The 21,113-nt window shown below is 42.2% G+C and overlaps 1 protein-coding gene across 5 annotated transcripts in view; it reads right to left on the bottom strand.

Annotated features, from left to right (window-relative positions):
* Positions 1 to 21,113, bottom strand: part of LOC139544028 (serine/threonine-protein kinase ULK1-like) — a 40,582-nt gene that overhangs the window by 8,405 nt on the left and 11,064 nt on the right. Inside the window, exons 5-22 of one of the 5 annotated variants that reach the window (XM_071350700.1) lie at positions 19,796 to 19,832; positions 18,581 to 18,754; positions 17,398 to 17,471; positions 13,243 to 13,344; positions 9,198 to 9,256; positions 8,789 to 8,871; positions 8,646 to 8,696; positions 8,364 to 8,455; positions 7,446 to 7,608; positions 5,933 to 5,996; positions 5,724 to 5,810; positions 5,023 to 5,154; positions 3,742 to 3,896; positions 3,559 to 3,636; positions 2,951 to 3,201; positions 2,470 to 2,782; positions 1,593 to 1,715; positions 938 to 1,122 (exon numbers count right to left, since the gene is read on the bottom strand). In XM_071350700.1, coding sequence (XP_071206801.1) covers positions 938 to 1,122; positions 1,593 to 1,715; positions 2,470 to 2,782; positions 2,951 to 3,201; positions 3,559 to 3,636; positions 3,742 to 3,896; positions 5,023 to 5,154; positions 5,724 to 5,810; positions 5,933 to 5,996; positions 7,446 to 7,608; positions 8,364 to 8,455; positions 8,646 to 8,696; positions 8,789 to 8,871; positions 9,198 to 9,256; positions 13,243 to 13,344; positions 17,398 to 17,471; positions 18,581 to 18,754; positions 19,796 to 19,832 — 2,223 coding nt within the window. The remainder of the gene's footprint in view (positions 1 to 937; positions 1,123 to 1,592; positions 1,716 to 2,469; positions 2,783 to 2,950; positions 3,202 to 3,558; positions 3,637 to 3,741; positions 3,897 to 5,022; positions 5,155 to 5,723; positions 5,811 to 5,932; positions 5,997 to 7,445; positions 7,609 to 8,363; positions 8,456 to 8,645; positions 8,697 to 8,788; positions 8,872 to 9,197; positions 9,257 to 13,242; positions 13,345 to 17,397; positions 17,472 to 18,580; positions 18,755 to 19,795; positions 19,833 to 21,113) is intronic. The other 4 variants (XM_071350701.1, XM_071350703.1, XM_071350702.1 and 1 more) reach the window with 4 other exon arrangements.

Below are 21,113 nucleotides of genomic sequence, written 5' to 3'. Positions count from 1 at the left end.
TACAAACCTAATTATCTTAACATGTCACGTTAATTCTCCTAACCTGCTACGAAAAGTCGCTTCTGCTATTCAAAACCGGCAGTTATGCCCTGAGAATAGTCTTGGTTTCCACTAATGCGATAGAGCCGCACTGCATTTGAGTAGCCATAGCAACTGCTGCGTTTGGCTGCTGCGCCGCGCTCACGAGACAGTTGCCAAGGCTGCACACAGGTGATAATAACCACATTATGAGATTTTGGCAATGAAGGCAGCCCTGGCACTTTATTTGACCTGACGAGAATCTGTTTGGGATGAAAACGTTGTCAATAAAGCAGTGAATTGGGAGCTTTAACGGTGCGTGGGCCTTCATGTTCTATACTAGTATTCTTTATTAGCCCTGCACCTATGTTTTTAAGGATGTGCGTATGACCACAAACTTTTCTAAAGACAGCCCTTGTACTTACCCAGAGTTGGATGAACTCATGGATATGGACATGTGGAATTGTGTAAGTCTCTGCATGCATTTGAGGTAAAGTAGTGACTGGCTACAACTGGAGCGAGAGTGAGCCGACAGGAGGGGGAGGGGCAAAATGACCATAGATTTTTTAAATAGATTTCTATTAAGTAAACTATTAGGCCTACACACAGTTTCCTTCTGAAATGATCCACACATTACATATTAACCCCCCAAACAAACTCTGTTTAGAACTACTGCCCGTTACTGTGGACTGTCGATTCTGTCCTGTCCCAAACTTGACTAGAACTTCACTCCCATTCCTGCTGGAATACCACTGGACCTGCAAGACCCACGGGAGTCCTGTTCCCGTGTCACCCTCTAATGGGCATTCCTTAATACAGACACAGAGATGAAATGAGAGAAAAAAACATGCAGAGACAGACAGAGTGACAGACAGCAACAACCCCACATCCCACCCCATGCCCACTCTCATCCTCTCACCGCCATCAGTGTCTCCTCTGGCAGCTCTGGGGCCAGGAAGGTGACCGGTCCCCCCATGTTGGCCGTGATGGGGTCCGTGAAGCTGTAGCGTGGACTGGAGGGACCCTCGAAGCCTTCCAGATAGGTGCCTGTCTGATATCGGCTCGTAAAGGACCCCACTGGGCTGATAGAGCTGGAGGAGCCTCCTATAGAAAGTAGAGGTTAGAACATGGCAAGAAGCTCAGAACAGGCACTGGGTGCACTGGGTAACAGGCACTGGGTAACAGGCACTAGTTCATGGCTAACATAGGGAAATGTAATGTGTACATCGTTGCCACTGAGATAGCCATAGCCGGTCGCATTCTAATTTTGTGGTGGGACAGCTAGGAGGGGTCTCACTATCTTCCTGGCAGGTGGGAGCTGGGGATGGGAGGGTCAGGTATATAGGGACCTGGGATTGTGGAAGGAGGGAAAGGGGTTCTTATGGTCTACCACAACCTTTTTTTAGTTTCATACTGCCATATCCAAATTGTACCATTTGCAACCTTTACCAAACTGTGCCATTGTATACTCTACAGCTGTTTTTCATCATTGGTATCAATATAATTTTTAAACACATAACATAGTGGTGCTGTGCTGAGTAAAGGATGACATCACCAGGCTGCTGAGAATTTACCTGAGTACTGCCTGGTCCTGGAGGTCTGTGGTAGGGTGCTGCTGTTGGGCGGGGAGCCCACAGTGAACACCACCTGGGCTGGGCTGGCTGAGCCTGCAGCCACGGCACCACCACCAGAGGGTGCTGATGGACAGAAACACAGCACTAATCATCAGAAACACATAGGCCAGAGAGTATGAACCGTGGTAACTAATGACCTAGCTATGTGCAGTGGAGCAAGTAGTGATTTACCCTGGTAGGTAGATGCATGCTTTTAACATCCAGTTTGCCCATATTATTAGCAGAGCAGTATAAATAAAACCTGATGTCCTCCAACAGCAGGGGTTTAAAAACAGTTAATGTTTTAGTATGTTGAAACATAATATTCCACTAAGGAAACCTCCATCTTATCAGAATCAACTTTCACTGACCCACTTAGACAGGCAATCTTGAAAAATGATTGGCTCTTTGTGTGGTTTTGCACGCCAAATGTGCTACCGTTACAGTCCAAAGCTGAACGCCACACTGAAAGCCTCTATCTTGACCAAACTGACTAGCATGATATTCCACCTTATCTAATATAGAAAAAATGGGATCCTTGTCCCTTTTTCAAAGGTTTAAGTGTTGAAATTGAGCCCTGCGGAACGTCACCCAATTGATACCGTGACCCCAGTTGAAAAAGTGAGTGAGGAAATCTGTTTTGTCTTGCTGAACATTCATACAAAGAGTGAACCAACGAAGCTGCTTAACTTTAAACAAGGATCTCCAGTCAGTCACTGATATATATATATATATATCTAGTCAAGCTCAGTTGATGAACATAGCAGCTCTCTCTTTAGTCATTCAGGTAGTCATCTACTGAAGCGTAAAACTTGGTAAACAGCTCTACTAAGCCCACCTGTGATGTCTATGGCTCCTCTGTTAGAGCCGAGGTTCTCACTGCTCCCCCGCTCCCCCAGCGGCCCTCCAAACGCAGCCATCAGCAACATGTCAGACAGACGACTTGCACTCTGAGACCTGCCAAAGCTCTTGTTGTCCTCTGCGGCCCTGTGGCTGTATTGACCAAGCTGGCCAGTGGGCGGCTGTCCTGGGTCCCTGTGGTCTGAGGCAGTCCTGCTGCCAGGCGGGGCCAGAACCAGGCCCTGCTGGGCCAGGAAGGTCACCAGGTTGGGGGAGCTGGGAGGTTTGGGAAACTCAAAGGGTGGGATGGCCTGTAGACAGGATGTCAGTGTCAGAGGCAAGACTCAGCCAAAGTAGAGAATATAAAGACTATGGACAGTGGGATTGACTGATTAAAGCCATTTGCTGGATACCTCAGCTTCCTGTAAACACAAGCATAGGTCTTAGAACTTGATGCGCTGTCCAAAACATGAACTTACTCTAGAGGGAGATCCTAGAATGGTGGGGAGGGGGCTGCGCTGCATGAGTTCACTCAGCCTGGGGGAGGAGTGCAGGGGCCGCATAGTCACCATGCCTGCCTGGTGGTTGGCCACCACTGGGTCAGAGTGCTGCTTTCTGATCTTTTGCCTGCCGCCTCTGCTAGCAGCCTCGAGGAGACATGGGGCGCTATGAAGCCGGGTGACCAGGCCTTGCTGCTGAGGGGGAGGCCGCATGTCGAGGAACTGGAGAGCTGGAGAGGGACAGGGGTTAGAGGTTAGAGGAGGAATAACAGTGCAGCACTCCAGCACAATGTGAATAATGAAATGTCAATATATATCATATTAGATGAGGGACTAACTATATACACCGACAAGGTGAGGGAAAGACACATGGAAGTAAAACATCAAAAGGTTCCTTTAAGTCCGTTTTAAAACCCACTGATCAAGCCAACAGGAAGTGGATAACCTTGGGATACCACAAAGCAAGAGTCTCCAGTGCCCCTGAACAGTTTAACCATGACATCCACCACTAACAAAACACTAAAACAGTCAACATAGAAGTTAGGGGGACAAACAGGGAAAGAGGGAGGGGAACTTCAGGTTCTCACCTCTGCCCTGCGACCCCCCGCTACCGGTGTCTGTGCCCAGCGGGCGCGCCTGCCCTGGCAGCTCAGGGATGGTACCCACTTCAGACACAGAGGGAGATGAGAGAGGGGGGGGAAGAAAGAAGAAGAATAAGAGGAGAGAAAAAAAATTGACATTTTATGACACATCAGTGCACTCTGGCAGACCTTGAGGTGAAAGCTGGAAGGGTCTGGCCCCTCCTACAGACAGCCTGCGGAGGCCAGCCAAGGCCCCGTGGCCTCCTGGGTAAGGCAGAGATGGGCCAGTCCTTCCGAATCCCAGTGAACTATTGCTGCTACAGCGGCGCACTGGGGTGGACAGCCTGTGGTGGGGAGAGAAACAGAGAAGTCACAAAATAAGACAATATTCCCTATTACCGCCAAGCCAGAAATTATACTACTGTGCCAGAGGAGACTATAGGTTTATATAAGCGTGTGTGTAAATAATGCATGTAAATCTGCAGTGCTTTCAGAAAGTATTCATACTCCATGACTTATTCCACATTTTGTTGTGTTATTCCAAATTCCAAATGATCAATTCCAAATTGATTAGATAAACGTTAGAATCACCTTTGGCAGTGATTACAGCTGTGAGTCTTTCTGGGTAAGCCTCTAAGAACTTTGCCAACCTGGATTGTACAACATTTTTCAAGCTCTGCCAAGTTGGTTGTTGATCACTGCTAGATAGCCATTTTTTGTCTTGCCATAGATTTTCAAGACAATTTAAGTCAAAATTGTAACTAGGCCAATGTCTTCTTGGTAAGCAACTCCAGTGTATATTTGGCCTTGTGTTTTAGGTTATGTCCTGCTGAAAGGTTCAATTTGTCTCCCAGTGTCTGTTGGAAAGCAGACTGAACCAGGTTTTCCTCTAGGACTTTGACTGTTCTTAGCTCTATTCCGTTTATTTTTTATCCTAAACAACTAGTCCTTGCCGATGACAAGCATACCATAACATGATGCAGCCATCACCATGCTTGAAAATATGAATCCTGATACTCAGTGATGTGTTGTATTTGCCCGAAACATAACAATTTGTTTGTTATTCAGGACATGCAGTTTTACTTTAGTGCCTTATTGCAAACAGGATTAATGTTTTTTACCCATCTACCAATAGGTGTCCTTTTTTGCGAGGCATTGGAAAACCTCCATGGTCTTTGTGGTTGAATCAGTGTTTTAAATACACTGCTCGACTGAGGGACTTTACAACAGATGATTGTATGTGTGGGGTACAGAGATGAGGTAGTCATTCAAAATTCATGTTAAACACTATTATTGCACAGTGAGTCCATGCAACATATTATGTGACTTGTTAAGCAAATGTTTACTCCTGAACTTATTTAGGCTTGTCTTAACAAAAAGGTTGAATACTAATACTTTGACATTATGGGGTATTGTGAAACAAAATGTGGAAAAAGTTAAGGGGTGTGAATACTTTCTGAAGGCACATACACTGACCGTGGGGAGGTGTCCTGGCTGGGGGAATGGAGGTTCTGCTCCATACGCTGGTAGTTTTGGACCTGAGTGGGAACCGGAATGGGCACCGACTGACCATAGTTACTGCCAGAGAACTCGTTAGGCCGACTGAAAGAAGAGAGAAAGGGGGAGTTGGTTACGTTTAACCATTCCATCTGTTAAATGCATTAAGAGAGTGAAACGGCAAAAAATAAATAAATCTATGTATAAGTGTGTGGTATATACACACACACACAGAGACAGAGAGACAGAGAGACAGAGAGAGAATGAGAGAGAGTGAGAGAGCCCTTGCTTTGGGGTTGACCTACTGGCCAACCGAGTGGCGCAGCGGTCTAAGGCACTGCATCTCAGTGCTAGAGGTTTCACTACAGACACCCTGGTTCGAATCCAGGCTGTATCACAACCGTCCGTGATTGGGAGTCCCATAGGACGGCGCACAGGGTTTGGCTGGTGTAGGCCATGAATTGTAAATAAGAATTTGTTCTTTACTGACCTTCCGGTCATCGAGCCTTACACATTAATCCTCTTACTATAGAAGGGTATATCATTGCCTTTTGCTTTCAGTGCACAATACACCACCAGCTACCAGGGTGACCTGACTAGCATGTCTAGATGGGTTAATCTGTCTGAACACTGAGAATGAATTCCTTTCCAGTAAGAGTGTGTTTTGCTCTTACCTGATAGGATTGGGGGAGCCACTGTAGGAGGGGGAGTGGGGTGGGGTCTTGCCCTGACTGCCCAGGCCACCAAAGGCTAGCAGAGAGCTAATGAAGAGTTGAGAACACAAGAGTTTTGTGATTATAATGTATATTATATTACTATGAAGAAGTAGGATTGGGTGCATTTCCCATCAGCATCCAGGTACGACCCTGACCACTAAACTCACCCGCTGTTCATCAGACTGTCGTGGAACACCTTTCCAGTAGGCCCCTCACAGGTGAGCTCACCTGCTGAGAAACCATGGCAACACATCAAACCAAACTGATGAAATCTTGGAGTAGAAACCTACTACATCCTTAAATCCAGACTTAGTATGTCTCATTTAAATCATTTGTGATTATGAAATATCAAATTGTCGAGGCGACAAAACAAAACCAGGCAAGACATAATGTAAACAAACCCAGACAAGACATCATAATGTGCTCTATCTGAGAGTTCTCAAGTGGCTGCTGGGCCAGCCACCCTTCCATCAGTCAGTACCAGACAGCTGGTTCTCGTTTGCTTGTAGCCTACAACAAGCATGTAGGTTACTCTACTGAATAAAAATTACAATTTACAAGTGAGTCAGCTATGAACGTTGCAGCAGTAAAATGTAATTCTAATTGACGTAGACAAGTTCAACAATATAGGCCGTCTACTGCCATGCAATGGTAGCGCTGTTATAAGCTTGATCTCTTGCAGTGCAAACACTTGCCTGGAAAAGTTGACACTCAGCAACTATAGGGTTTAATAAATTCGCCATCAAATAGGTTGCAATAGAATAAACAGAATCAACTCCACATCCAAGAGGAAAACAATAAGCCAGCTAGCAACTCCAGATAAATTTGCAAGAGCATGAACGTTTATTTAGCTGTAAGCTAATCATCCAACGGTAGGCTATGCACATTTTGCAAGCAATGCGTGTGTGGTCAGATCTATCTGTTTCCTAGCTAGCTTGCTTCACTTACCAGTAGACAGAACTGTCTTTCGTGAATATTATCCAGAGTGTCCGGCATGCTGCTGGCACAGATCGTGCTGAGAAGTCTGAAATATGGTCAAACTAGCAAGTGCTGCACTAGGAAAATATTCTCAATCCCTTGCTGAATGAAAATTGCCCACAATTCATTCAGAAGCTCAAGCTAGCAACATCAAAGCAACTCTAACAACAGACCCACCAGTGGTTTCAAATCTGCAAATCATCAGCTGTCGCAGACAGACACACAGACAGCCAAGAGCCAATATTAATAACCTTTACGACATACATTTGTCAGCTAAATTACATGTTTATTCTGTATCACTCAACTCTCATTTATGAGTCTTGTTTGTATTGAGAGGGATATAGCTAGATTGTGTTGCTGTAGTCGTGGATGGATCAGAGGGACAGATCGGCCTAGTGCATGTGTCATAATTACCTGGATAAACCTTACCTGCAATTTCTTAACAATGCTGCTGTACTTATAATTTGTAAAACCTTAATTTGTATCACTTCGAAGTGATCCAAATGACAAATTCATCTTTCATCTATACATTTCGAGATATATTTTTTAAAAAGTAACATTTTATTAGTCTGGCTTTAAACCTTCATTTTCTTATTCAGAGAGAAAGTGATCGATTCTAAACTTCACTCTCAATTTCTGGATTCTATACATCACTGATTGAGCTCTACGGGAGTACATTGGTAGAGTAAAGAGTGTACTCACTGGGAAAGTGGGCGGGCACCATGACAAAGTCGTCTGTGTCACAGGAGGAGTTCTTACTGCTGCAGCCCCCTCCAGACGAGTCCTTGAGGAGGAAGCCAGGGGAATCCTGGGTAGGAGAGGTGAGTGTCTTAGCACGGACCTGCTGGACATCAGCCAGGGACTGCTGCAGAGAGAGAAAGAGAGAGGTAGGCAGGAACGATGACCACAGCACTGACCCTGAACTACCCACTAGATCTCAACACTGTCTATGTTTCAAATAATCAACCATCCACCATATACAGTATCACTGATAACAGACTATAATCACAAGGGGGTCATCAAATGTCACAGTCAGCAGCACATTACACTACAGATTAGACAAAAAGCCCTATACCAGACACCAAACCCAAGACTGAACACATACTTTGACAGTATATACTGTATTTTATACCATCTATTGCATCTAGCCTATGCCGCTCTGTCATTGCTCACCCATACATTTATATATTCTTATTCCATTCCTTAGATTTGTGTGTATTAGGTAGTTGGTGGGGAATTGTTAGATTACTTGTTAGATATTGCTGCACTGTCAGAACTAGAAGCACAAGCATTTCGCTACACTCGCAATAACATCTGCTAACCATGTGTATGTGACCAAATACAATTTGATTTGATCAACAGTAGCTCTAACCTAGTATGTTTCAGTTAACAAATGTTGGGCAATAACAGTCCATTCTGCCTGTGGGTCATTAAGTCAGACAGCTGGGCCTGATCACACAGAGTTGAACACATCATCAGTGATAAGACTGAGGCCCCATGGATGAGTTACTATGGTCACCTCGGAATCACGCTGTTTACAAGATGCTTTAAACAAACACATGGTATATAGACTGTATAGCATGCACACAAGCATGTATATATTGATGCACACACACTCACCGGTGGGGAGGCCAGGTGTGAGGTGGAAGAGCTGCTACAGGAGCTGGCTGAAGCGGAGCTGGGAAAGCACGTCATGGTCACAGCAGGAGTTGCTGTATGAAAGAAAAATATCAATATCAATTCTGAAAGTAATAAATCAGACTGTCCTCTTGATATGATAGATAGGCCAATTAAGTCAAACCCATCAAAAATCACCAAGAAAATAAGTGAAAATCAATATTGGCATGGTTTTGATGTTTCAGTTAGGGATGGGTAGATGGATGAATAAGGAGTGTTAGTCACTTTTCTTCATGGACGAGCTCGCCTCCAGGAAGGGGTGACGGAAGAACTCCTCTACAATGAGAAGAGAAAAAGATTGAAAGTGAGGAACATGCTACCCTATCAATTTGAAACATCTCTTAAATAATGAGTGTGGCCCCACTGACCAAAGTCCATGCGGTCCTTGTGGTTTCGCTGCAGAAGACCCAGCAGCAGAAGCCTCAGGGGACAGGAGGTCTCTCTGGGGATACTGGGAGAGGAAACACACAAGTCACCATGAATGCGTGATGGTACTTTACACTTCATTCCTGCTGTAACAACTGATCAGGGGCATGTTTTGCAATTCGCCACAAATGGTTAATTTTACGATTGTAGTAGTGAAAGATGCTAAAAGCAGTGTGTGAGAGTATGATAATCAAAAGTCATTTGTAACACAGGCAATGATGAAATGTGATCTTCCACAACATTAGTACATTAAAATGGAAGCAACATTCAACAAACAATCTCCTGTGAAAGAAGAAATCTAAGAAATCTGAACCCTCGGTCTCTAAAAACAGACAGTTGGTGAACACTTACTTGGGGCTGAGGTTCTTGTTTTTCTCATAAAATAGCCGGAGGTCCTGGGGACTGCTAGCCTATGGGTAGCACACACACATCAAATCAAAGTTGAATGGTCGTGTACACAGATTTGCAGGTGTTATAGCAGGTGCAGTGAAATGCTTATGTTACTAGCTCCAAATGTGCAGTAGAACGTCTCGCAAATACAATACAAATATTTTCTTTTATACAGACAGAACATCACTTGAATGTTTGCATGCACACAAATTATTTTCAGAGTGTAAAGATCTGAAGTGGAAACAGTCAGTTGACCTTTAAAAATCCTGTCTGGCCAGTTTGGGTTACTTGTATGTAGTTCACTCTCAGAGACAAGACACCTCTATGGTTTCCCTAAATTAGACTGTCATGTTTTGACCTACCTGAGAGCCTTAGGAAAGGCTGGATAAATAGTATTGTTGAGATAAGACGGTTTGTTGAGAAAAGTCGGTCTGTTTGGCCAAGTCTCTAAGAGAAAACCAAAGCAGATTGCTTCCATACCATTCTGAAATATTGAAGTGCAGGCAAAGCACGTGTGTGCAATTGCCTGAGGTACAATGAGTGTGTGCAAATGGCTGGGGAACGACGGCTGCCTGGTGGTCAGTTTGTTCATATAGGCAGAATATAGGGCTTGAATACATACAAAAATGCTGCATTCGTTGCCTTTCTTTTAAACAGAATAACCTAAATAAAACAGGGTTGGGCGAATAACTTGACACATTTAATCCATAAGCATACATTAGTGGGTAAACTCATTTAAAACGCGTCTGAAGGTTTTCATATATTTGTTCACGTACAGTGGGGCAAAAAAGTATTTAGTCAGCCACCAATTGTGCAAGTTCTCCCACTTAAAAAGATGAGAGGCCTGTAATTTTCATCATAGGTACACTTCAACTATGACAGACAAAATGAGAAAAAAATTCCAGAAAATCACATTGTAGGATTGTTAATGAATTTATTTGCAAATTATGGTGGAAAATAAGTATTTGGTCACCTACAAACAAGCAAGATTTCTGGCTCTCACAGACCTGTAACTTCTTCTTTAAGAGGCTCCTCTGTCCTCCACTCGTTACCTGTATTAATGGCACCTGTTTGAACTTGTTATCAGTATAAAAGACACCTGTCCACAACCTCAAACAGTCACACTCCAAACTCCACTATGGCCAAGACCAAAGAGCTGTCAAAGGACACCAGAAACAAAATTGTAGACCTGCACCAGGCTGGGAAGACTGAATCTGCAATAGGTAAGCAGCTTGGTTTGAATAAATCAACTGTAGGAGCAATTATTAGGAAATGGAAGACATACAAGACCACTGATAATCTCCCTCGATCTGGGGCTCCACGCAAGATCTCACCCCGTGGGGTCAAAATGATCACAAGAACGGTGAACAAAAATCCCAGAACCACACGGGGGGACCTAGTGAATGACCTGCAGAGAGCTGGGACCAAAGTAACAAAGCCTACCATCAGTAACACACTACGCCGCCAGGGACTCAAATCCTGCAGTGCCAGACGTGTCACCCTGCTTAAGCCAGTACATGTCCAGGCCCGTCTGAAGTTTGCTAGAGAGCATTTGGATGATCCAAAAGAAGATTGGGAGAATGTCATATGGTCAGATGAAACCAAAATAGAACGTTTTGGTAAAAACTCAACTCGTCGTGTTTGGAGGACAAAGAATGCTGAGTTGCATCCAAAGAACACCATACCTACTGTGAAGCATGGGGGTGGAAACATCATGCTTTGGGGCTGTTTTTCTGCAAAGGGACCAGGACGACTGATCCGTGTAAAGGAAAGAATGAATGGGGCCATGTATCGTGAGATTTTGAGTGAAAACCTCCTTTCATCAGCAAGGGCATTGAAGATGAAACGTGGCTGGGTCTTTCAGCATGACAATGATCCCAAACACACCGCCCGGGCAACGAAGGAGTGGCTTCGTAAGGTCCTGGAGTGGCCTAGCCAGTCTCCAGATCTCAACCCCATAGAAAATCTTTGGAGGGAGTTGAAAGTCCGTGTTGCCCAGCAACAGCCCCAAAGCATCACTGCTCTAGAGGAGATCTGCATGGAGGAATGGGCCAAAATACCAGCAACAGTGTGTGAAAACCTTGTGAAGACTTACAGAAAACATTTGACCTCTGTCATTGCCAACAAAGGGTATATAACAAAGTATTGAGATAAACTTTTGTTATTGACCAAATACTTATTTTCCACCATAATTTGCAAATAAATTCATGAAAAATCCTACAATGTGATTTTCTGGATTTTTCTCTCTCATTTTGTCTGTCATAGTTGAAGTGTACCTATGATGAAAATTACAGGCCTCTCTCATCTTTTTAAGTGGGAGAACTTGCACAATTGGTGGCTGACTAAATACTTTTTTGCTCCACTGTATGTCTTAAAATACATTTGTTCAAATGGGCAGAATATTGTTTAAAATATATATTTTTTAATGAACTGCAATCGTTGTCTTCCTTTTAGAGACAGAAAATAAATCAAGGTTGGGTGAATAACTTGAAATCGATAGCCTATTAATATATGAATATATTTAAAACGTTCACAGAAAGAATTAAGTTATTTCAAGTGTGTAATAATTCATTTACTTTCAAATTGCTTAATGGAATCTAACTATCAATATAATAAAAATAGGCCTATGATAATTCCTTGATATTTCCTTCCAACCCCTTATGGGCCATCAGCGGGACAAGCCTAGCTGAGTCTATAAGAAGGTGCGTTATTAACGGCAGCACCGCTTTATCAAACGTTCATATTGATATTTTAGGCTATGCGATGAAAACAGTTTTCATGGGCACACAAATCCAAAATTCAAATGCTTCTTCCTGAAAGAGTCACCTAACTTTTGTATGGTTCTTCAATAGGCTATGTCAAAGTTAATCGACCTACCTGTTGGATGCGCATTTGGTATCCAACTGTTTAGTTAGGCCTAGTGATATTGTCAACCATCCTGGATCATTTCCAGCTGATCCAGGAAATACTTGACAGTCAAGTGACAAACAGCTGTTGTGATATAGAATAAGATGCAAAAACACCCAGTGCGGAAAACGGTGTCCAGAACATGTTGATGTCTCATTCGCCGCGCGAGGGAAGTTGTGATCCGCGTAAGATCCAATCCAATACCCCTACATTTATGTTGATTATCTGCTATTGTCTACAGATTTACAGTAGGGTTTAAAATATTTAGCAGAGAAACCACCAGGGTCTAAAAGATTTAACAGAGAAACCACCAGGGTCTAAAAGATTTAACAGAGAAACCACCAGGGTCTTAAAGATTTAACAGAGAAACCACCAGGGTCTAAAAGATTTAACAGAGAAGGCATCAAGGCAATGAGTTAATCTTTTCATATGTTTCTGTGCATGGGATTGGACACCGAGGTCGGCTACTTTGCGTGACTGTGTAGGATAGCCTAGGCTGTTGTAGGAACACCCAAAGGTATGTCCTTTCTATTATCCAGGACATTTAATGACAACAAGTTAGTAGCCTAGTGGGCTTCTAAATACATTATTTGGTGATTTTGAATGATGTAAATCATGATAATGATGATGGTAACAGATGGACTCTGATCCCTTTAATCATAAACTATTGTTACCTTGTGTCTCTGAAATCACAATGTTTCCATTTCTAATGTCATGTAACAGTCTTGAAAGGACCAAATGTCGTTGGCCTTTCACCACATGTAATATTTTCATAAAACCAGAAACCTATGCTACAAAGTATAACATTCTGACCATATGAATTAATTTATTTTAGGCCATAGCCTAAAGAACAGCTACATGATTGATTGAATGAAAAGCAGCAAATAGACAACATTGTTTCACATTCTTCAATAAAAGACTCAAACAGAAACAGGCAATATGCTACGGGGGGGGGGGGGGGTCTGTTTCTCTCTCTCCCTCTCTGAATGACCCGTTTCTGCATTGAGTTGATTAATTTTAAACATTTAAACACCCTCTCTTTGAGTTGGGTATATCTGCGTATGATTGAGTCTTATATCGTTAGGACTATGGTGCTCACCTGAAACGGGGCTTTCCCTGTCAGACACTGGAACAAAATGGTTCCTATGCTCCACAGGTCAGCCTTGGCATCATAGTTCTGAGACATGATGACTTCAGGTGCCTGGTGGATACAGAAAAACATTTCAGAGTTGCACACATGACACATATCAAACATTGTACCTAATGGCAGATAAAACATAAAAATAAATAAAAATGCTGTATTTAACCTTTATTTAACTTCTTATGGCTGGAGGCGCTATTTTCACGTTCAGATGAAAAGCGTGCCCAGAGTAAACTGCCTGCTACTCAGGCCCAGAAGCTAAGATATGCATATTATTAGTAGATTTGGATATAAAACACTCTGAAGTTTCTAAAACTGTTTGAATGATGTCTGTGAGTATAACAGAACACATATGGCAGGCAAAAACCAGAGAAAAAATCCAACCAGGAAGTGGGAAATCTGAGGTTTGTAGGTTTTCAAGTCTTTGTCTATCCAAGATAGTGTAAATTTGGTCCGATTGCACGTCCTAAGGCTTCCACTAGATGTCAACAGTCTTTAGAACCTTGTTTCAGGCTTCTACTGGGAAGGGGGAGCGAATAAGAGCTGTTTGACTAAGAGGTCTGGCAGAATGCCATGAGCTAAGTCATGCGCACGGCCGTGAGAGCGAGCTGCGTTCCTTTTCATTTCTAAAAGACAAAGAAATTGTCCGGTTGGAATATTATTGAAGATTTATGATAAAAACATCCTAAAGATTGATTCTATACATCGTTTGACATGTTTATACGAACTGTAATGGAACTTTTTGACTTTTCGTCTGGACTAAGTGCCTGCGCACCGTGAACTTGGATTTGTGAACTAAACGCGCAAACAAAAAGGAGGTATTTGGACATTAATGATGGACTTTATCGAACAAAAAACATTTATTGTGGAACTGGGATTCCTGGGAGTGCATTCCGATGAAGATCAAAGGTAAGTGAATATTTATAGTGCTATTTCTGACTTCTGTTGACTTCACAACATGGCATGTATCTGTATGGCTTGTTTTGGTGCCTGAGCGCTGTACTCAGACTATTGCATGGTGTGCTTTTTCCGTTTTTCGAAATCTGACACAGCGGTTGCATTAAGGAGAAGTATATCTTTAATCCCATGCATAACACTTGTATTTTCATCAACATTTATGATGAGTATTTCTATAATTTGATGTGGCTCTCTGCACTTTCACCGGATGTTAGTTTGAGACAATGCATTTCTGAACATAACACGCCAATGTAAACTGAGATTTTGGATATAAATATGAACTTTATCAAACAAAACATACATGTATTGTGTAACATGAAGTCCTATGAGTGCCATCTGATGAAGATCATCAAAGGTTAGTGAATCATTTTATTTATATTTCTGCTTTTTGTGACTCCTCTCTTTGGCTGAAAAAATGGCTGTGTTTTTCTGTGACTAGGCGCTGCCCTAACATAATCGCATGGTATGTTTTTGTCGTAAAGCCTTTTTGAAATCGGACACTGTGGTGGGATTAACAAGTTCATCTTTAAAATGATGTATAATACTTGTATGTTTGAGGAATTTTAATTATGAGATTTCTGTTGTTTGAATTTGGCGCCCTGCACTTTCACTGGCTGTTGTCAAATCGATCCCGTTAACCTTTTCTCAATATAGGGGGTGCTGTTTCAACATTAGCATTTATCGTCTCCAAATTAAACTGCCTCATACTCAATTCTTGCTCGTACAATATGCATATTATTGTTATTATTGGATAGAAAACTCTCTAGTTTCTATAGACGTTTGAATTATGTCTCTGAGTGAAACAGAACTCATTCTACAGCACTTTTCCTGATATGGAGTGAGATTCCAGAAATTTTGGCCTCTGGTCCCAGGTCAGTTTTAAAGTCCCTGTAAATCCTATGAGGATACAAACACTGCCCATGCCTTCCTCTAGATGTCAGTAAGAGGTGACAATTTGAATGGAGTCGATTGCGCAATCAGGGCCAGTATAAAACGAGAAAGACCGGATGAATCGCTCTTTTCCTGCTGCGCCATACGCAAGATGGACGTCGGACTGGGTCTCTTTCCAAGCGTTGGTTTAGCCACTTATTTATCGGCGGTCATGTTTTTACTCGTTATAGGTGTTAAAAACATCATAAGGTAGTTAATTTAAACCGTTTTATAGCAATTTATATCCGTTTAGTGCGATTTTGAGGCATTGCTTTGTGATGCACATTGAAGCACCGGGCACGTTTCGGGGTCCCGGTCGAACGTTAGTGGGCATTTCGACGGACAAGAGGACAGCTTTCGACCAAAAGAAGATTAGACCCAAGAAAGGATACATTGCCCAAGATACTGATGGAAGAACAGCTCACAGTAAGAACTATTTATGATGATAAATCGTTGTTCTGTCGAAAAATGTTATACGCATATTTACGCATATTCCGCCATTTTTTTTGGGTATAGCTTCGCTTGGCGAACCCTGTATTGCACAGTAAGGATACTTTTAGAAATGTAAATCAGCGATTGCATTAAGAACTAATTTGTCTTTCGATTGCTGTCCACCCTATATTTTTTAGTCAAGTTTACGATTAGTTATTAATTACGCCAGATCACTGTCCAAAATGGAGCCTGACATTTCCAGGCTAGTTTTGCTAGTATTGTCATGTTATAACCACGTTTTTTTGTGGCTAAATATGCACATTTTCGAACAAACTCTATATGTATGTTGTAAAATGATGTTACAGGAGTGTCATCGGAAGAATTCTGAGAAGGTTAGTGAAAAAATTAATACATTTTGGCGATGATTACGTTATCCTCTCTTTGGCTTGTATCAATGCTCGGGTAACGTTTGCACATGTGGTATGCTAATATAACGATTTATTGTGTTTTCGCTGTAAAACACTTAGAAAATCTGAAATATTGTCTGGATTCACAAGACCTGTGTCTTTTGATTGCTGTATGCTGTGTATTTTTCAGAAATGTTTTAGGATGATTCTTTTGGTAATTGACGTCGGTCTCTGTAATTATTCCGGCTGCTTCCAACGCTATTTCAGATTGCAGCTGCAATGTAGAACTGTGATTTATACATGAAATATGCACATTTTTCAAAAAAAAACTATCCTATACCATGAATATGTTATCAGACTGTCATCTTATGAAGTTGTTTCTTGGTTAGTGGCTATATATATCTTTATTTAGTCGAATTAGTGATAGCATACTGATGCAGGAAAAAATGTTGGAGAAAAAAAGATTGTGTTTTGCTATCGTGGTTAGCTAATAGATTTACATATTGTGTCTTCCCTGTAAAACACTTAGAAAATCTGAAATATTGTCTGGATTCACAAGACCTGTGTCTTTCGATTGCTGTAGGCTGTGTATTTTTCAGAAATGTTTTAGGATGATTCTTTTGGTAATTGACGTCGGTCTCTGTAATTATTCCGGCTGCTTCCAACGCTATTTCAGATTGCAGCTGCAATGTAGAACTGTGATTTATACCTGAAATATGCACATTTTTCTAAAAAAAACTATCCTATACCATGAATATGTTATCAGACTGTCATCTTATGAAGTTGTTTCTTGGTTAGTGGCTTTATATATCTTTATTTAGTCGAATTAGTGATAGCTACTCATGCAGGAAAAAAATGGTGGAGAAAAATAGTGGTGTCTTTTGCTATCATGGTTAGCTAATAGATTTACATATTGTGTCTTCCCTGTAAAACATTTTAAAAATCAGAAATGATGACTGGATTCATAAGATCTGTATCTTTCATCTGGTATCTTGGACTTGTGATTTAATGATATTTAGATGCTTGTATTTACTTGTGACGCTATGCTAGGCTATGCTAGTCAGCTTTTTTACTGTGGGGGGTGCTCCCGGATCCGGGTTTGGTAGCAAGTAGAAGTTAACGGGATTTCAGCCGTAAGAAGTTAACTAGGCAAGTCAATTAAAAACAAATTCTTATTTACAATGACGGCCTACCCAGGCCAAACCCAGACGACGCTGGGCCAATTGTGCGCCGCCCTATGGGACTCCCAATCACGGCCGGATGTGGTACAGCCTGGATTTGAACAAGGTACTGTAGTGACACCTCCTGCAGTGCTTTAGACAGCTGCGCAACTCGGGAGTATGACCATAGGCAGTTTGAGGGTGTGTAAGGAACTAGAAGTGCTCACCATGTACATAGGGGACCCACACAGAGTAGCAGCCATCATGTTGTTCTGAAGGTACCGTGCAAACCCAAAGTCAGCTGGAGAGAGGAATAGGAGAGAGAGATAGGAGGAAAAGATGATTCAGCAATAAACAGGTTGGTTGTTTAGTAACAAAACCGACGCGAGCGCAACTATGGTGTAAAAGACAGGGTTGGCTTAGATTGCTGATAACATATAAACTATACATCTTCTCCAAATGTTTATTGCAACAAATACATTTGCACAATGAGCACTTGTCTCTCAAATAGACTGTTATAGTTGTTGATTAGCTAGCGATTTTTTGTAATATTAGCATTGACAAGAAATCAGTCAAAACACCTCTACTAAACTATATGAAATTGTTTTAAGGTCATACCAAGGATAATTTAGCTATTTGATTTTAAGTGTTGAGACCCCTTGAAGTATCAAAATAAATATATATAATTTTTTAGGCCTTACTGCTATTAGCCCATACAAACGCATTGAATAACAGATTCACTACATGGAACAACAGATAGTGCCATTCATTTTTTCAACTGGTACCGGGGACCTTCATACAAGTCTTGTGAGACCTGTGGGCGTCCTAAAGCAACATGTACGTGTTTGTGAGAGTCTCATCTTACCATAGAGGGGTCATATTAGTGTGTAGGCCAAACCGTTCCGATGCTACAGACGATTTTGTGTGAAGAACAATTTTCGGGATGTCTCAGTCTGACAAACACTGCTCTAGCTCTGTCACCTTTCATCACAGATGCAGAACTGCAACATAGGCAGATGCCTGACAGATTTTTTATGGGGATTTTGTTTAATGCTAATTAGATTTGTGGGGGCGCGTACATCGACCTTTGGGGGTTAAAAAGGCTAACATTCAAGATCAATGGGCACTGAGAAATATCCACACAAAAATAAATGAGCAAGTTTCAAAATAAGTATCAGGATTATAGCAGTCTGTTGTGAAGCATGCTTCAGTCTTCACAAAGGCAATCAATTCTGTCTGCAGGATACATGGGCTTGAGAGGGATTAATATGAGTAAGGTCTAACGATGTATAAAATGATGCTCTTCAGTCTTCAGCCCTGCACTCATTCATTCTTCACAGCTATAAGATTTAACACGTCTCTATCATTTATATGATGCATTACTGAGCATGTGCACACACACTCCCTTACCTATCTTGATGCAGGTGTTGGTGGAGTGGGACTTGCGTCCTGCGGGGTAGGAGAGCAGAATGTTCTGTGGTTTGAGGTCTCTGTGAATGATCCCCTTGGCCTGCAGCACCCTCATGGCCCCGGCTATCTGCTGCAGGAACACTTGGATAGTGTCCTCACTCAGGGTGCCCTTGGCTAGGGGTGGAGGGGTGGGACAGGACAGACTGCCATTAAGGGAAAATAAAATACTTTTGATAGTCAAATAAGGTTGAGTATGTAAATTGTTATTTTTCAATACTGAACTTTCTTTTTGGTGCCATTTGACTGTCGTGTGGTTAGCCATAACAAGCATGTTCATTTCACTTCCAAATGTAACGGCAAAAACAGGCGCAGACGAGGCATCGTCTCTCATTCCAACTTCCTCTGGCTCTCACCGTTCATCACCGCACTGACCTCTCTCTCCAATCACTTCCCTGGCCCAGAGATGGTGTCAAAATCCCTCCCTCCCCCTCAGTCGTCTGTGGAAGTCAGACAGCGTTCCCCCCTTGCATCCTAACAGAAACACCAGACCTGTTCCTGTTCCCCAGCAGCCTATCAAAACACAGCTTCCCTGTAGCCTGGGACTGGAGTCTAAATAAACAAGCAACCTAGGGAGGGCCTAAACTTCCTGTGCTAAATTCAGAGGCCTGGTTGTTTCAGGCCACATCCTCATTACCCACATTTACATCATCCCAGCTTTCATTTTCACTTTGCCAACATACTCTAATACTCTGCCTTGATGCTCTAAGTGACTTTCAATATACCCAGCTTTTTCCACACACACAAGCTGGCTCCAGTCACTGTGTGCTCTGAAACCTTCCCCCATTTCATTGTGTGCTCTGAAACCTTCCCCCATTTCATTGTGTGCTCTGAAACCTTCCCCCATTTCATTGTGTGCTTTGAAACATTCCCCCATTTCATTGTGTGCTCTGAAACCTTCCCCCATTTCATTGTGTGCTCTGAAACCTTCCCCCATTTCATTGTGTGCTTTGAAACTTCCCCCATTTCATTGTGTGCTCTGAAACCTTCCCCCATTTCAATGTGTGCTCTGAAACCTTCCCCCATTTCAATGTGTGCTCTGAAACCTTCCCCCACTGAATTTACCACAATATGTGCTACAGAGGCGCAACTGAAGGAAAGCAAGCAATTCTAATGAGAGCTTCTTTGGGCTTTTGACAGATGAAATAGTCCACTTACAGTGGAGATAGTCCGCTAGGTCCCCACCATTGCAGTACTAGAGAAAGATAGAAAGATGAAAGGGAATGACATTAGGAGACATACAATCAGCAGAGAGCAACACACACAGAGGTTGAATTGCTGAAGAAACATTAAGGCTTTAAATGTCTGACATTTCCCTCAATCAAATATATATTTTTTAGCAAATGTACAAAGTTTTAGTCAGGGACAGCCCTAATGGGGATAGATACATAATACTCCTCACTAAGGAGGTGTGTGTGAGTGTGAGAGAGAGGGGTGGCAGCTAACTGAATGACACTGATGGTGCAGCATTAATATGAATGAAGCCTGGTCATTGGGTGGGGTAAGTTTGGACCACAGGTGGTCTTTTGACTCCTTTGTGTAACCCTGAAAAGGTTTTGTCTTGTGTCACTTCACTCTGTAAGACATACAAGTTCCCGTTTAACAAGAAAGCTAGAAAAACAATCAAGTTGAGTTCAGCAGGAATTGGGTCTTTTATTTTGTTAAACTACTGAGGTGTTTAGTCACAACCCTCAGATGGAGGGCGGTTAAGTTGACATGACCCAATGGAACCCATGAAACCTACTAGCATACAGTGGCAAGAAAAAGTATGTGAACCTTTTGGAATTACCTGGATTTCTGCATAAATTGGTCATAAAAATTAAATCTTCATCTAAGTCACAACCATAGACAAACACAGTGTGCTTCTACTAATAACACACAAATGATTGTATTTTTCTTGTCTATATTGAATACATAATTTAAACATTCACAGTGTAGGTTGTAAAAAGTATATGAACCCCTAGGCTAATGACATCTCCAAAAGCTAATTGGAGTCAGGAGTCAGCTAACTTGGAGTCCAATCAATGAGACGAGATTGGAGATGTTGGTTAGAGCTGCCCTGCTCTATAAAAAACCCTCACAAAACTTGAGTTTGCTATTCTCAAGAAGCATTGCATGACGTGAACCATGCCTCGAACAAAAGAGATTAAGATTAAGAATGGTTGACTTGAATAAAGCTGGAAAGGGTTACAAAAGTATCTAAAAGCCTTGATGTGCATCAGTCCACGGTAAAACTAATTGTCTATAAATAGAGAAAGTTCAGCACTGTTGCTGCTCTCCCTAGGAGTGGCCGTACTGCAAGGATGACTGCAAGAGCACAATGCAGAATGCTCAATGAGGTTAAGAAGAATCCTAGAGTGTCAGCTAAATACTTGCAGAAATCTCTGGAACATGCTAACATCCCTGTTGACGAGTCTACGACACGTAAAACACTAAACAAGAATGGTGTTCATGAGAGGACACCACGGATGAAGCC

This window comes from Salvelinus alpinus, chromosome 18 (genome assembly GCF_045679555.1).
Source record: "Salvelinus alpinus chromosome 18, SLU_Salpinus.1, whole genome shotgun sequence".
NCBI classification, from domain to species: Eukaryota; Metazoa; Chordata; class Actinopteri; order Salmoniformes; family Salmonidae; genus Salvelinus; species Salvelinus alpinus.
Note: the sequence above shows the minus strand (reverse complement) of the source record. Positions and strands in the feature narration are given on the sequence as shown.